Source organism: Megalops cyprinoides, chromosome 1, assembly GCF_013368585.1.
Source record: "Megalops cyprinoides isolate fMegCyp1 chromosome 1, fMegCyp1.pri, whole genome shotgun sequence".
NCBI classification, from domain to species: domain Eukaryota; kingdom Metazoa; phylum Chordata; class Actinopteri; order Elopiformes; family Megalopidae; genus Megalops; species Megalops cyprinoides.
The window spans coordinates 36,268,390-36,283,487 of NC_050583.1; the positions used below are offsets into that span (position 1 = coordinate 36,268,390).

Consider the following 15,098-nt stretch of genomic DNA (forward strand, 5'->3'; position numbering starts at 1 on the left):
CAGCCTTGCTAGTAGATGAGTAACCAACAGAATATGCTGAGTATTGTGAATGTTTGGTGCCCTAAGCAGAAAATGAAAAATCAAGCAAAAAAATTACACACCTTAGGTGGAAGGGAGTCAAAAGATGTTTAATTGGCTTTTCTTTGATGGATCATGTGACTGTGTGCTGTCACTACGGCTGAGTATGCGCTCTGACAGCCATACCAACAAGCCTGGCTCTTTGGCATTTTGGTAAAGCTGCTGGTTTGGTACCCTGTAGACCTGGGTTTGAGGCCGGTTGGGGTGGCTGCTCTTGCCCTTTGCTACATATCATTATCATTCTGAGCTCACATACAACATATGATGAAATGTCATGGCACATAATAAGGGGAAAGGAATTTAAGTTCATGTGCTATCTCGCCCGAATTAACTCGCCCAAAAACTATTTTAAGAAAAGATTTTACCAAATAGCTAAATGCCTGGATGCCAGTCAACATCAACATTTTATGAATTAAACATGGATATGCAGAAAAAAACATATGCAGCTGAGAAACTGTGCATTCCATGATCTACATTATTATTAGGGGTGCATCATGAAGAATGAAGGAAAAAGAAAATGAATGCAGAACAGCAAGGCACCTTTAACTGAGGCAGTATGTTGTAGACTACTCAGCATCTCAGACATGTCTCAATACAATTAACATGTAATTATTTGCAAAGTGACATTCAAATGATTAATGTGATTCATATTATTACTGTTAAGTAGAGAAGCATTGTATAGAAACTCCAAATATTCATGTATGTTTTCTTCAGGCCTTGAAGTGGTGCAGTCAGTTAAAATTCTTGCTCTAAGCATAGGCTGAGCCCTACAACCCAAGACCTCACATGTTGGAGTATAAGCTACTGTATGTCATGAGATGAAATGACTGTTAGTCCACAGTGGTGAAAGATAATTGACTCTATTTTGACAGGGTCCCGTCATCGCTCCAATTATTAGCTCTATCTAGCAAGTTGTAAGGAACCGATGAGTTTCTTCAATGATGTCAATTGACAGGCTTGGATTAAAACTTTAAAATCCCCGCCTCCTGACTAAGAACCACGTTAATACTTTATTGCATGGCTGTTGGTTTCTTTTCAACATTGGGGGGAAACACTGCCAAACAGCCACACCTCCTACCACCACTTCCTTTTCTTGCCCAGCATGTGAAGGTAGATCATTAAGAGTTTAGCTACATGTTAGCATTGTTTAGGGAAGCTAAGTAATCCACTAGCTGAAGCTAGATTTCTCATCACACTAAATTTATTAAATCTGATTTAGTTATACTGTGTATCTCATAAGCTTGCTCACAGTGCACATTACCTAATGTTCAAGTGTGCCATGATGCAATCATTTACCCTGCTAGCAAACTGAAAGCCCATTTGATCATTGCTGAACTCACCTCTCACCAGCTCACTGCTCTGACTAGACGGTTCAATCCGTTACCCAAACAAGATTTTGGTTTTTGAAACTAGTCAATTAGTTACATTTTGAGAGTCTGCACCAATAAGAGTTCCTCACAACCTGTATACTATAGCTGTACAAATTATATGAGCCAGCTGTAAAAGAGGGGGGGGGGGGGGGCATTTTTCTCAACATTTCTCACCACAAAACCCACGCCCATGCATTGTTGTGAAATTCACTTTTGTGTTCTCATATATAATAATAATAAAAGTTTTAAACATTTTTTCCCCTGGACCCCCTTGTGTCCCCTTAGAGGGGTGTGCTCACATAGGCCACCCCCATGGTAGATCCATCCTAGTCAATTAGGATTCTGGCTCTCCATCTGGCCTGGTGCACTGTGTCTCTGGCTGGTGAGTATATAGGAGGACTGCATTCATTGTTTTTCAGTGTTCCTGTGTGAGTGCAGAGGACATTGAAGGATGCTGAAAGCATGTATAACTGACGTTTATATGGTTATAACTTTACATGTGTATAACTGAAGTCGGGGTGAAAATGTGGGGGTGAAATGTGTTTTCTTTGAAAACTTAAGAATTTACAGGTAGATATTTTTCAGTCAAGTAAGAAAAAAAAAAACTTCAAAGCATAAATCTCCATCTTATTGATTCATTTTAAATTAAGGATCACATCATTCTGTCATTTGTATAATCAAAGAGGATAGATGCCTCTTCAGAATATGCTGTAAATGCACAATGAGTTCTTCAGACTGTAAAGCACATGAAAAGTTACTGGAACTCTGAGTATCATGGTTCTATGTTTAGTAGCATAAGGGGAGCATGGATATCATTCTATATTTCATTTAATCTATTGTTTGATCAGTTTGATCTATTGGTTACTATGCTGCGACACTACATATTCACAGAGTGGTATGAGTAATCAGCCTTCACCTCAAAAGGACACAGATAGAGCTTGTTTCATAAACAGGGAAATGTCACGGTCATTTTTTCTGTCTTCCTCTTACTCTTTTCCACATAAATTGCTTATTCATGCTGTGTGAGCATTGTAGCAAAGATAAATATCCTTAATACTTGGGAGCCCCTGTTCTCACATTCTAAGAGATCTGCCTTTTCTCAGTATTCAGATGCATTGCTTTGTCTGATTCAAACTCCATTTGTGCTTTCTTTAACCCTTTCCACAGAGATTTGGAAAAGTGTATTTAAGTTCGAAACAGCGAAAAACCAGCACTCTGTTTTGCTCAACGCACATTTCCTGACTCAGAGCATACGCAGAACTTTGACCAACACTCACGAACTCATGAACTCACACCCAAAGCTTGTATTCATACCTTCCACTTTTGGAATCTATCTTGGCATAACCTATCTGACCTATAAACAGACCTGTTTCTTCTCTGAGGAAAAGTACTTTTATATGTTGAACAGAAGAAAGCCTTATGATTTAAAACTCATTTCAACAGTCATAGAAACATAGTTGCAGCTCTGTATTTGTTCAGGTTTTTATACTTTATAACAGTTTGAAGTGAGATGAATCCAGTCAGCCAATACACACATGCACAGCCATTAGCTAAAGGTGCTCACTGGAGGACAGGCTGTACTCTGCAGACATCATTTAAACAACTTGTAGGCACAGGATGTCTAAGAAAGGTGAGAAGAGGAAACCCTATTTTCAGCAGAAGAAGCCTTAACCATTGAATTACTTTGAAAATCATTTTCTGCTGAAAGCTGATTGAAAGACTGCCGGAAGAATATCATTTTACTTTTCTATCCCAGGGCTGTCCTGACACATGTGCACACTGAAACCTTGCCTCTGCACCTGACACATGTACTTCTATACATGCATACATTTATTTTTTTTTGGTAGATGTAGATATAGATAATACTTGAAGCTTCAAGCTAACTCTTTTCAGACATATGCACTCAAAAAAACTGTTCTAAAGTTGACCTGTTATACATTCATTTATACAGAAGTCACCCGTATAGATTTTTTGTTTGTTTTATACTCATTGAATCTACAGTACTGCACGTCATTTGAAGCTGAGGGCTTACATCTGAGCTTTTATTAATTTGAAATATTAAGACAGGTATTCATTTTCACATTCAAGACTTTGCTCTATACTTACTGTATTTCATTTTGATTTTGAAAGAATCATCATCATTCACCTTGTTTTCAGCAATTTGAAAATGAAAAGAACTTTTTAAAGTACAATAAATTGAGAACAGTAGGAAAGTACGATAGTGTATAATATAACATTTATGACATTTAATACAACTTTAAACATGGACACATTTAGTTTGAAAACAACTATATTTAATAATTAAGTTGAAAGAAACCTTACCTGTACACAGACATAAAGTGAGGGTCAATATCCAATCCATTCTGTTTCAGTCATAAAGACAGAGAGGGAGGAGGCATGGAAGGATGAAGAGAATGAAATGCCAGGGTTGTGTGGTGTTGCCTCTTGAGACTGTGCAGGAACTGAGAGAGAGGGAAGCACTCAGAGTCAGAGAGAGTAACTAGAGGAGGAAATACAATGTAGAAATGTGTGTCTGTATTAGGGGGACTAGGGTGGGGGGTTGTTAGCAGACAGAGAGGGGCGTGAGATGGGAGAAGTCATATATCCTTCTCAGGGTTTTCATTTAGTCTTTGTAAGTGGAACATATTCAGATGAGGGTGATATTACTGCAGATAATATTTGTCCTATGTGTAATATAATATTTGACCTCTATACTGAAGGAACATTTTGACAGTTATCCTGCTACCAGTGTACATCAAAGGCATAGTCATCCCTTCAACAATGGAGTTAACACCTTGAAAACTGATGTGTCCCTCAGCACCTTCCATGATCAACACAAAATTCACCTTCACTCACTGTTCCTTGACTGTTCAGGTGTCACATATCGACTGTTCAGGTCCATCAGATAAGACAATAAATGACAGTGTGCATTCTCAAACTTCAACATCGCGAGTCATTCCCCATCTCAGTTTTCCTGTTCATATTAATAAATAGAAATTATGTACCATCAGGGCAGACAGCTCTGAGGGGCCTCCATCAGTGTTGGGTATTGCTCCAATGTACAGTGCAGACAGAATCACTCCTCTAATACAGATGCCCAGAGAATCACTAAAGTATAGAATTTTCACACAAAACATAAGTAACAGAGTACATACTCTTTGTCTACAAACAAGGGTTAGACTCACAGTTAACAAGATTTAGAACATGGTGTAATATGCAACAGCACAGTTCACATGAGGCACTGAGACATTCTGTCCTAACAATCTGAAAAGGAAGGGCAGAAATCATAATGCACGACAAGTTGAGGAAACATCTCTCCTGTCTTATCTAATTTAAAAGTATATCGCTGTGTGTCTTGAACCATGCCAGTTCAAATACGTGAATTTGAACAGGGAATATTTTTAATTTTTTCATGTTTTTGCCAAAGCATACTACTTCATGTGTGTCATGTTGAGGGCAATGAATCAGATGTAAAGTGCAGGTGTTAAAATACAAATAAACACATAGTTTAAAGCATCTGGAATCATTCTTTCCTTTTACTGTGTTACAGTTTTAGTCTCATATGACAAAAAGAATATGGCCTAAAATTGTTTACTTTTGTTTGGCTACAAATGTGTGGTATTTACATTTCTCACACTGCTTTAAAGCTGTAGACCAAACACTTATAGTTTGTACATTCAGTTTCCTACCCTACATCAATAACATCTGAAGAACCACACCAACAGCTGATGTTAATCTTTTGTTCTGCATTTCAGGCAGTATGTGGAAATTACCAGAAGCTTGCACTTCACAATATGAGTCCTTGTGAAAGCAGGGAAGCTAACCCTCTGTCTTCATTTTGTGCTCTTTAAAGGAGTTTTACTAAAAGGTGTGGGCTGTGCAGAGAAGGAGAAAATACAGAAAATAAAGAGGAGCAGACAAATACATTTCAATACAGGAATCTGTCCAATAGATAAAATTTCATTTTACAGAGGAAGTGGGGGGTAAATCTATGAACTGGGTTTAGCTCTACAGACAAAGTATCATAACATGTTGGTAACAGTTTTTGTTATCTTTGTTGCAGAGCATATATGTGGGGCATATTTAAGCTAGAAATGTTTGTTAGTAATTGTTCTTGTTACATTAAACAACAGTCTGTGGCTTAGCACTACAAGAAATCCCATTGTATCATATAGTGATCACGTGATTGTTATTTTTTACCTTGTGTCAGTGCTCCCGCCCCCTAGCCGTTGTGTTTTTGTTTTTTCCCGATCCATGTGCTTTTGTTTTCCTTGTGTTTTAGCCCTGCCCTGCTCCCCGCCTGGTTCTCCGCACATCTGATTGCTCATCGCCTTCACCTGCCTGCCTGCACACCTGCTTCCCATCCCCTTGTCAGCCCTGCCCTATATCTGCCCTGCATTTCCCTGTTGTTAATTCGTAGCAGTTCATTTTCTGACTGTCTTCGTCCCCGCAATTTTTCCTGTTCGTTGCCTTATTCCGTTTTCGACCTGCCTGTTTTTCGACCTGTTTTTTGCCTGCCGATCTGTACTGTTCGCCCGATCTCTCTGCCTGCCTGTTGTTCAACCCTGCCTGTTCCGGTTTACCCTCCCCTGGATTTTCCCACAGACTGCCTCTCTGGTTTTCAACCCTGCCTGTATACTGTTTATGATCTGCTCATCGGATTACTTCTGCCCGGACATCTACGCAAGGTGGCCTGCGACTGAGTCCTTGCCCGAGCCCTGACACCTTGGTTAGTTTCGCAAAGGCATTTTAACTGCTAGTGTAATTAGTCAGTAGTTTAGGCCTCCCCTTCCCAGCTGGCTGCTCATCTGCTGCTTAACTGAGCAGGGCATGCATTGGGTGTGTCTGCACTGAAGTTGCAGTGGAGGAGGAGACCTTGTCTCTTAGCCTCGTTGTATGGGGGCTCCATCGTACAGGAAAACGGGGTCTATCTGTGGGAGTCCTTCGGGGGAGGCCTCTGGGGAAAGCCCTGTTTCAACGCTGTCCTCTATTGCATTTGTTAACTCCTGTACACCTAATCTCATTCATTATATGTGGATGTTTTATTTCATGGTATGTGTTGGAATAGTGTTGGAAGGGTACAGTCCTTCTATTGGCTGTATTGTGTGGCACTTGCATGCTGGGGCAGATGCACACCTGTGGTCTTGGCCTAGTTTTAAACTGTTAAAAGTTCCATGTTTTTCTTCCCGATACTGTCCCTGCCCTCTCCCCAGACTCTGCAGGAAGTAGAAGTACCAGTCGTGGGTAACAGACAGTATAACTGCCTCCTTGGGGAGGGAAAAGTCACAGACAACATGATCTGTGCTGGTGAGTTGGATGGAGGAAAGTCTCCCTGTGATGGGATGACTAGTGGCGAACAGGTGACAGAGATTGGGGTGAACAAAGACAAGATGTTTAATAGTGCTATACAACAATTACAAACAAAACAAAGAAATAACTATTTACAATAACAAATAACCAACACAGGGCAATCTTTCCCCAAGTGTCTCCTTTTCACACTGGCTTACAGAATCAATACTCTCCTACTACCTCACCACAAAGGAAGGAACCCGGCGCTTAAATGGTGTTAGTCCCGCCCTGGACTAACCCATTGACCTTGGTGAAAATATTAAAATCAATTACAAGAAAATATAGCAGAAAATTATGACAGTAGTTCATCTTCTAATGAAATATACACATTTCATTGACAATCCCACGTTTTCTTCAAAATAAACATATTGCGGATAAAATTGATATTGGCAGCACAAACTTCCCCCTTCCGCGTTTTAACAGTTGGAAATGTTACCGATAATCCTATATAACTCATGACTAGCGCATGCACTCATTTTGCCTGTTCTCGGCAGGAGCTTTAACCCACAGGTGAGTCTTTTAAACTTTTAATTACAATTAAAACATTCGCCGTAAAGTGTAAACCATAATTACTTGGCTGTTATATTAGCAAACACGATTGCCTGTTTTCGTGTGAATCTGAAAACAAAGTGTTCGTATTCGCTACATTAGTTTTAAAAACCCCGAGCAACAATAAACAACCATTGTTACGACAATGTGCATAGCATTCTCTTTCCTTTTACCGGACTGAACACAACACAGCTAGCCAGGATGATTTGCAACAAAGAAATAAACAGATGCAATTTAAAACCGAGTCTGTATTTTACAACTGCGCAAATAAATCTATTGCATTTATGGCGGATGCGCACATTTTTGCGGAGAATTCTTTCTGTTCAGCCTATTCAAGTTGAAATTGTCGCTCATTCAACCTGAATGGATACACTTCTGTTCCTTTGTTCTGGAAGTCACTCTGAATAAGAACGCCTGCAAAATGAATGTAATTATAATGTAATTCTTCAAATTGAATCACATTTTTAAAGTATTTCAACTGCAAATGGTCATTTTGTTCACATATTGATTTGATATTGTACACTTATCGGAATGGCAAAAAACACTATATTCCATTTGAAATACGTAATTCTCTAAGGCTGTTGTATCTTCAAATGTTTGACTTACTTTCAGACATCACTTTCAGTTGCTTGTAGTTTAATGAAAAAAATGCTTGAAATTTGTGTCTTAGACATTAACTTCACACTTACACGATGCATGAATTTCTTTCCACTCTTTTTTTAAATATAAATACTTTGAAGAATCTAAAAATGAGCTCTGATTCGTTTAAAACTTATTGGTCATTGCATAATTCCATTTGTGTTATTTCATAGTTTTGATTATATTACTATTCTAAAATGTGGAAAAGGAAAAACCCTTCTATGGGAAGGTGTCCAAACTTTAGACTGATATTGTATATATCAGTACATGACAAGTGTAACTTTTCCAGTGACAAATTGTTCAAATAAGAATAGGGTCATGCGAGAATCAAATCCATTTAAAGTAGGGCAACAGCAGAACCTGAACGCACACCCACACACCAACACAAAGCAATGGGCTGCACCATAATAAAGTATGTGAACATGCAATACATAATGGTTGGATACTTGGATTTACATCTTAAACAGCTATCATTAAGTTCAATATCAGAATGTACTCATGAGACAGTGCTTTGCAGATACCATACATATAATTGCCTAAATCTCTTCAATGCACAGCTTGGAAAGCAATACTAAAGCACTCTTTTTAACATCTAGCATGTAATGTGTTAAAACAAATGAAAAATCATGCAAGTTCAAATTATACATGTCGGTGTCATTGTCTTGTGTGAAAACTTCTCACACCGTCATGTCTTTTCAACACTCTAAACATATATTTTTGAAGAGTGACTATGGAATGATATATTGGTGTGCTTTTAGTTACTCACCATTAAGCATAAAACTTCACTTGATCAGGATCCGTGAGACAGTTTTGTATGTACTTTTATACATTCCACATTTTGAATGCTGCTAAGTTTTGTTATAGCACTAAGAGTCTGACAAACCACAGAATTAACCACTACTGTATACTGGATCGCAACATTTCACTGACATTATGTCTGCAATGCATCATTTAGAAAACTATTCATTGCAGTTACATGGCTGCATTCTGCTGTCATGCCATGCAGTGGCACAGCATTGTGCCTATTCAGAGGCCGGAGGTGCAGTTCCATCCTCTCCTGAGGCTGCATCTGCTTCCCCTGCCCCGTCCTCTGTGTTCTCCATCTTCTGCTTGTACCGGCTTTTGAAAAACCCAGCCTGGGAGACAGAGAAAGAGGCTGAGTAATAAGGTCCACACATGAAAGACCAAAGTTTAAGTGTTTTTCAGGAGGGCTACATAATGAAACTGACCATAAGCAATGTAAATGAATCAAAATTTGATTGAGACAGTAAAACAATGTTTTACTCAATGACTAGAAAGGCATATTTACCTTGTAAAGCCCAGCAGTGATCAGAGCAAGTAGCAGCAGACCCCCCACGGCAGACCCTATTATCTCCTTTGTGAAGTCAGCTTCAATGTACACCTCCACACAAGTAGCAACCTGATGGAGATTGAGAGACCACAGTAATTAAGCAAGGCGGTGGTAATCATAGTTGTTTTTACGGAATTTATTGAATAAATTTATTACCTCAGTGACAGGCAGGTTGTTCTGAGAAGAGGAGGCTGTATAAATAAACTGGTTTCGGTCATAATCGAAAACAGCTCTACTGACCAACTGTAGTGAGGTAAGTTGTGTGTAAAGGAGGGATAAAAAAAGAAGCAGGGTAAGAGAGTTGTTATGTCATGACCTGCATACACCCTAACATCAAAAGAGAGGATTACAATACCATGCACAGTTACACACTCCCCTTACATAGCCGCTTACTGAAGTTTGCAACATTCAGAGACTGGTTGACAGCATATGAGAGCTTTTATTTATATATTACAGCAACAGTACAATGAACATAATGCAACTGAATGTGGAGGCTTCCTGTTACCTGTTCAATCCAACGTGAGCTAACTTCGCCAGAGAAGTTGTAAGAATAATGACCATCCTTCCTCAGGTACACACTGCACTTTATCACTCTACAAACTGAGACAGTGCAATCCTGAAAGAAAGAGAAAATGATGTTACATCATTCATCATAAGAACTGTAAGTCAGAGTATGCTACAAAAGGAACTTTTGTAGAAAAGATGTTTACTGTGAACAGATGAGTAAACTAGGAGCCTCAGTGTATGAATGAAAACATATTGTGTTTTAATGTTAAACACAAACATCTTGTGTCTTAATTTTAATGTTATTGAAGTACACACTGTACTGAAATAACATTAAAATTAACATATGGATGAAGACAGGTCTAATGTAACCTAAATACACTTTGTGACTGATCATTTACACAAAAAGAAGACAACACAAGGTGTTAACAATATATTTGTGCTGAAGGACTTGTGAGCAGAGTGAATAAAAGGATGAGACACTCACCACAGTGGGCTTGTTCTTCAGCACCTCTACAAAATTATTGACTTTAGGTTTCTCATCTCTTTCTATCTGGCAACCTGGAATCTGTGGAATTAGTTACCATTAGCACAATCAGTCTAGAAAGAAATGTGTGCTGCACAGGCTTATTAGGATGTAATTTGCACATGCAGTTGTATGATTTTATATCTATAACAAGCTGTCCTGAAGGCATGGATATCTGTCAGAGTCTGTGGTTGTATGTGTATATGTTTACTACTATATATGTTCAGTGTGGACCTCACCTGAAGTCTGTTTGCATCACTCCAGATATTTTTTTCTCCAAGTTTAACTGGCACCTTAAAAATCACTGTAGCATTAAGGTCTCTGATATAATTCACAACCTGAGGCAAATAATAAAGGTACATCTGAGATATTTATTCAAACAAATGTCACAGATTCTTCAACCTTTTAAAAATATTTTCAAGCATAAAAGGAATGTCACAGTACAATAATTCATTTTGGGTTTCGGCATTTTTAAATAAAATATCACACAGAATGAAATTTCAATGCATCATTTGTAATTTAGTAAAATGTGAGAATTGGTCATGGGTCTGAATACTCATGCAATGCACTGTATGTGTGAATATATAAGAGTTAACAAGAACAAAACAATGATTCATTTATCCTGTTAAGATGAAATTAATTTTCCAGTGGAATGTAACCCAAAGGTTTCTGGTTCAAATTCCTGCAGAGGCACTGCTGTTGTACTCTTGGGCTAGGTACTTAACGCATAATTGCCTCAGTAAATATCCAGGTGTATAACTTGATAATATGTAAGAATTGTAAGTTTCCCTGAATACGAGCATCTGCTAAGCAAATATTCCTTATGATATAATAAATATTATAAATAATTCCTTATGATAGGCATGACAGACTTGCTTGGTAACCTAGATATACAATTGTTCAACAATAAAAAAAACATTTATTCATTCACTACAACTAATGTACACTGTGAACGCTGTCAGAAATTTCCCAGACAGAACACTGGACATTCAATAAGCTGTTGCATCCTCAAATATTTTACTTAGTTTCAGACCTCACTTTCAGTTGCTTATAATTTAAAGGAAAAAAATCACTGCGTGCAAATGGAAAATAAAAGCAAACTTTAATGTGAAGACAGATGCAAGGTGTTCCTGTACAGTAGTTTACCCCAAACTGGATATTCTGTGATTCTCAAGCCCATTTCCATCTGGTGGACATGTCCATACAGACAGTACCCGTTAAACGTTTGGACACACATGATGAAAATGACGTCAATCATGCAAGACGTGTTGATTTAAAGACGAATGCTTAAATGTTTGTAAGTTGTTTCTTATACAAATATAAAGTGAAGTTGATGTCTGAGTATGAATATGATTTCAAAAAAAAGAAATAAATTGGCTACTTTGAAGAATCTAAAAAACAAGATAGTTGTGACTTGTTTAACACTTTTTGGTCACTGCATAATTCCATTTGTGTTATTTCATAGTTTTGATGTTTTTATTATTATTCTAAAATGTGAAAAATAGTACAAATAAAGAAAAACCCTTCTGTGGGTAGGTGTGTCCAAACGTTTGACTGATACTGTATATATCTATAACATGACAAGTATAACTTTTCCAATGCCAATAAACCCACAAATTGTTCAAATAAGAATAAGGTCATAGGAGAACCAAATCCATTTAAAATGGGGCAACCTCAGAACCTGAAGGCACACCCACACAAAGCAACAGAATATAGAAATGACCATGTAATACATAATGGCTGGACATTTCTGGCTTTATATTTTGCAGCAATACCTGGATTTACATCTTAAACAGCTATCATTAGGCTCAATATCAGAATGTATTCATGATAAAATGCTTTCCAGATATATGAGATGTAGCCTATATATGTAGTTATACATATAAGAACACATATATTTAGCCAGATCTCCTACACAACTTGGGAGGCAACATTAAAGCACTTATTTATTTTTTATCTTCTAACATGTGATGCCTTAAAGCAAACTAAATACAATGCAAGTTTCAATATTCTAACGTGTAGGTGTCATTGTCTTGTGAGAAATCATCCCAAGTTTATAAAAGTCTTTTAGACACTCTAAACATATCTTTTTAAAAAACTGACTATGGAATGATGTATTGGTGTGCCTTTAGCTACTCACCATTAAGCATAGTAAAAACTTCAACTAAAACTTCACTTAATCAGTGTCAGTGACACAATTTTGCATGTACCTTTATACATGTAATAATTTGAATGCTGCTAAGTTTTGTTATAGCACTAAGAGTCTGACAAACCACAGAATTAACCACTACTGTGTACTAGATCGCAACATTTCATTGACATTATGTCTGCAATGCATCGTTTAGAAAACTATTCATTGCAGTTACATGGCTGCATTCTGCTGTCATGCCATGCAGTGGCACAGCATTGTGCCTATTCAGAGGCTGGAGTTGCAGTTCCATCCTCTCCTGAGGCTGCATCTGCTTCCCCTGCCCCGTCCTCTGTGTTCTCCATCTTCTGCTTGTACCGACTTTTGAAAAACCCAGCCTGGGAGACAGAGAAAGAGGCTGAGTAATAAGGTCCACACATGAAAGACCAAAGTTTAAGTGTTTTTCAGGAGGGCTACATAATGAAACTGACCATGAGCAATGTAAATGAATCAAAATTTGATTGAGACAGTAAAACAATGTTTTACTCATTGACTAGAAAGGCATATTTACCTTGTAAAGCCCAGCAGTGATCAGAGCAAGTAGCAGTAGACCCCCCATGGCAGACCCTATTATCTCCTTTGTGAAGTCAGCTTCAGTGTACACCTCCACACGAGTAGCAACCTGATGGAGATTGAGAGACCACAGTAACTAAGCAATGCGGTGGTAATCGTTGTTTTTACGGAATTTATTGAATAAATTTATTACCTCAGTGACAGGCGGGTTGTTCTGAGAAGATGAGGCTGTATAAATAAACTGGTTTCGGTCATAATCGAAAACAGCTCTACTGACCAAATGTAGTGAGGTAAGTTGTGTCTAAAGGAGGGATAAAGAAGAAGCAGAGTAAGAGAGTTGATATGTTATGACCTGCATACACCCTAACATCAAAAGAGAGGATTACAATAGCATGCACAGTTACACACTTCCCTTACACAGCCGCTTACTGACGTTTGGAACATTCAGAGACTGGTTGACAGCATATGAGAGCTTTTATTTATATATTACAGCAACAGTACAATGAACATAATGCAACTGAATGTGGAGGCTTCCTGTTACCTGTTCAATCCAACCTGAGCTAACTTCACCAGAGAAGTTGTAAGAATAATGACCATCCTTCCTCAGGTACACACTGCACTTTATCACTCTACAAACTGAGACAGTGCAATCCTGAAAGAAAGAGAAAATGATGTTACACCATTCATCATAAGAACTGTAAGTCAAAGCATGCTACAAAAGGGATATGTTCACAGTAAACTAGGAACCCCAGTGCATGAATGAACACATCTTGTGTTTTCAAACTGTACTGCATGCATTACCATTAAAATTAACATATGGTTGAAGACAGATTTATTGTAGCCAAAAGACACTTCATGACTGATCAGTTACACAAAAAGAAGACAACACAAGTTAACAATATATTTGTGCTGAAGGACTTGTGAGCAGAGTGAATAAAAGGATGAGACACTCACCACAGTGGGCTTGTTCTTCAGCACCTCTACAAAATTATTGACTTTAGGTTTCTCATCTCTTTCTATCTGGCAACCTGGAATCTGTGGAATTAGTTACCATTAGCACAATCAGTCTAGAAAAAAAATGTGCTGCACAGGCTTATTAGGATGTAATTTGCACATGCAGTTGTATGATTTTATATCTATAACAAGCTGTCCTGAAGGCATGGATATCTGTCAGAGTCTGTGGTTGTATGTGTATATGTTTACTACTATATATGTTCAGCGTGGACCTCACCTGAAGTCTGTTTGCATCACTCCAGATATTTTTTCCTCCCAGTTTAATTGGCACCTTAAATATCACTGTAGCATTAAGGTCTCTGATATAATTCACAACCTGAGGCAAATAATAAAGGTATTCAGGTAAATAAAGGTACATCTGAGATATTTATTCAAACAAATGTCACAGATTTGTCAACCTTTTTAAAATATTTTCTAGCATAAAACCAATGCCACCTTAAAATACGTTATAATATTTTTAAAAATACTTTCTAACATAAAATCAGTGTAACATTACAATAATTCATCTTGAGGTTCAGAATTTTTAAATAAAATATTACATAAAATGAAATTTCAATGCATCATTTGCAATTTAGTAAAATGTGAGAATTGGTCATGGGTCTGAATACTTTTGCAATGCACTGTATGTATGTATGTATGTGTATATAACAAAGAGTTAACAAAACAATAAAATAATTAATTTACCCTGTTAAGATGAAACTCAGTAAATATCCAGCTGTATAATTTGATAATATGTAAGAATTGCAAGTTTCTCTGAACAAGAGCATCTGCTACGCAAGTAAACGTAAGACGTAAATATAAATATTGGAGTCTATGCTTTCAATGACTTGGGCCTCAGTGTAAGGGCTCAGGCAGGGACTCAGTCGCAGACCAAGAGAGCTTCAGGTTGCAGGCGGGTTTATCAATGACGGCAGGAAAGTAGCAAAACCAAAAGCAGGCAGGGTCGAAAACCGGAAGGCAGTCCGTGGACAAAAACAGGGTCAGTAACAGAAGCAGGCAGGATCAGGAACCGGGCAG

The 15,098-nt window shown here is 37.9% G+C and overlaps 1 protein-coding gene and 1 long non-coding RNA gene across 2 annotated transcripts in view; both read right to left on the reverse strand.

The window, feature by feature from the left end:
• Positions 1-9,870: 9,870 nt before the first annotated feature.
• LOC118790024 lies at positions 9,871-10,638 on the reverse strand. Its single transcript, XR_005005484.1, has 3 exons — positions 10,606-10,638; positions 10,328-10,408; positions 9,871-9,952 (listed from the first exon to the last, which is right to left on the reverse strand). It is a non-coding gene; the product is annotated as an uncharacterized LOC118790024 (long non-coding RNA).
• Positions 10,639-12,742: 2,104 nt separating this feature from the next.
• LOC118789483 (integrin alpha-M-like) overlaps positions 12,743-15,098 on the reverse strand; it is a 30,801-nt gene continuing 28,445 nt past the window's right edge. Inside the window, exons 25-30 of the mRNA XM_036545930.1 lie at positions 14,299-14,397; positions 14,022-14,102; positions 13,609-13,719; positions 13,261-13,368; positions 13,066-13,176; positions 12,743-12,892 (exon numbers count right to left, since the gene is read on the reverse strand). Coding sequence (XP_036401823.1) covers positions 12,779-12,892; positions 13,066-13,176; positions 13,261-13,368; positions 13,609-13,719; positions 14,022-14,102; positions 14,299-14,397 — 624 coding nt within the window. The 3' untranslated portion in view covers positions 12,743-12,778. The remainder of the gene's footprint in view (positions 12,893-13,065; positions 13,177-13,260; positions 13,369-13,608; positions 13,720-14,021; positions 14,103-14,298; positions 14,398-15,098) is intronic.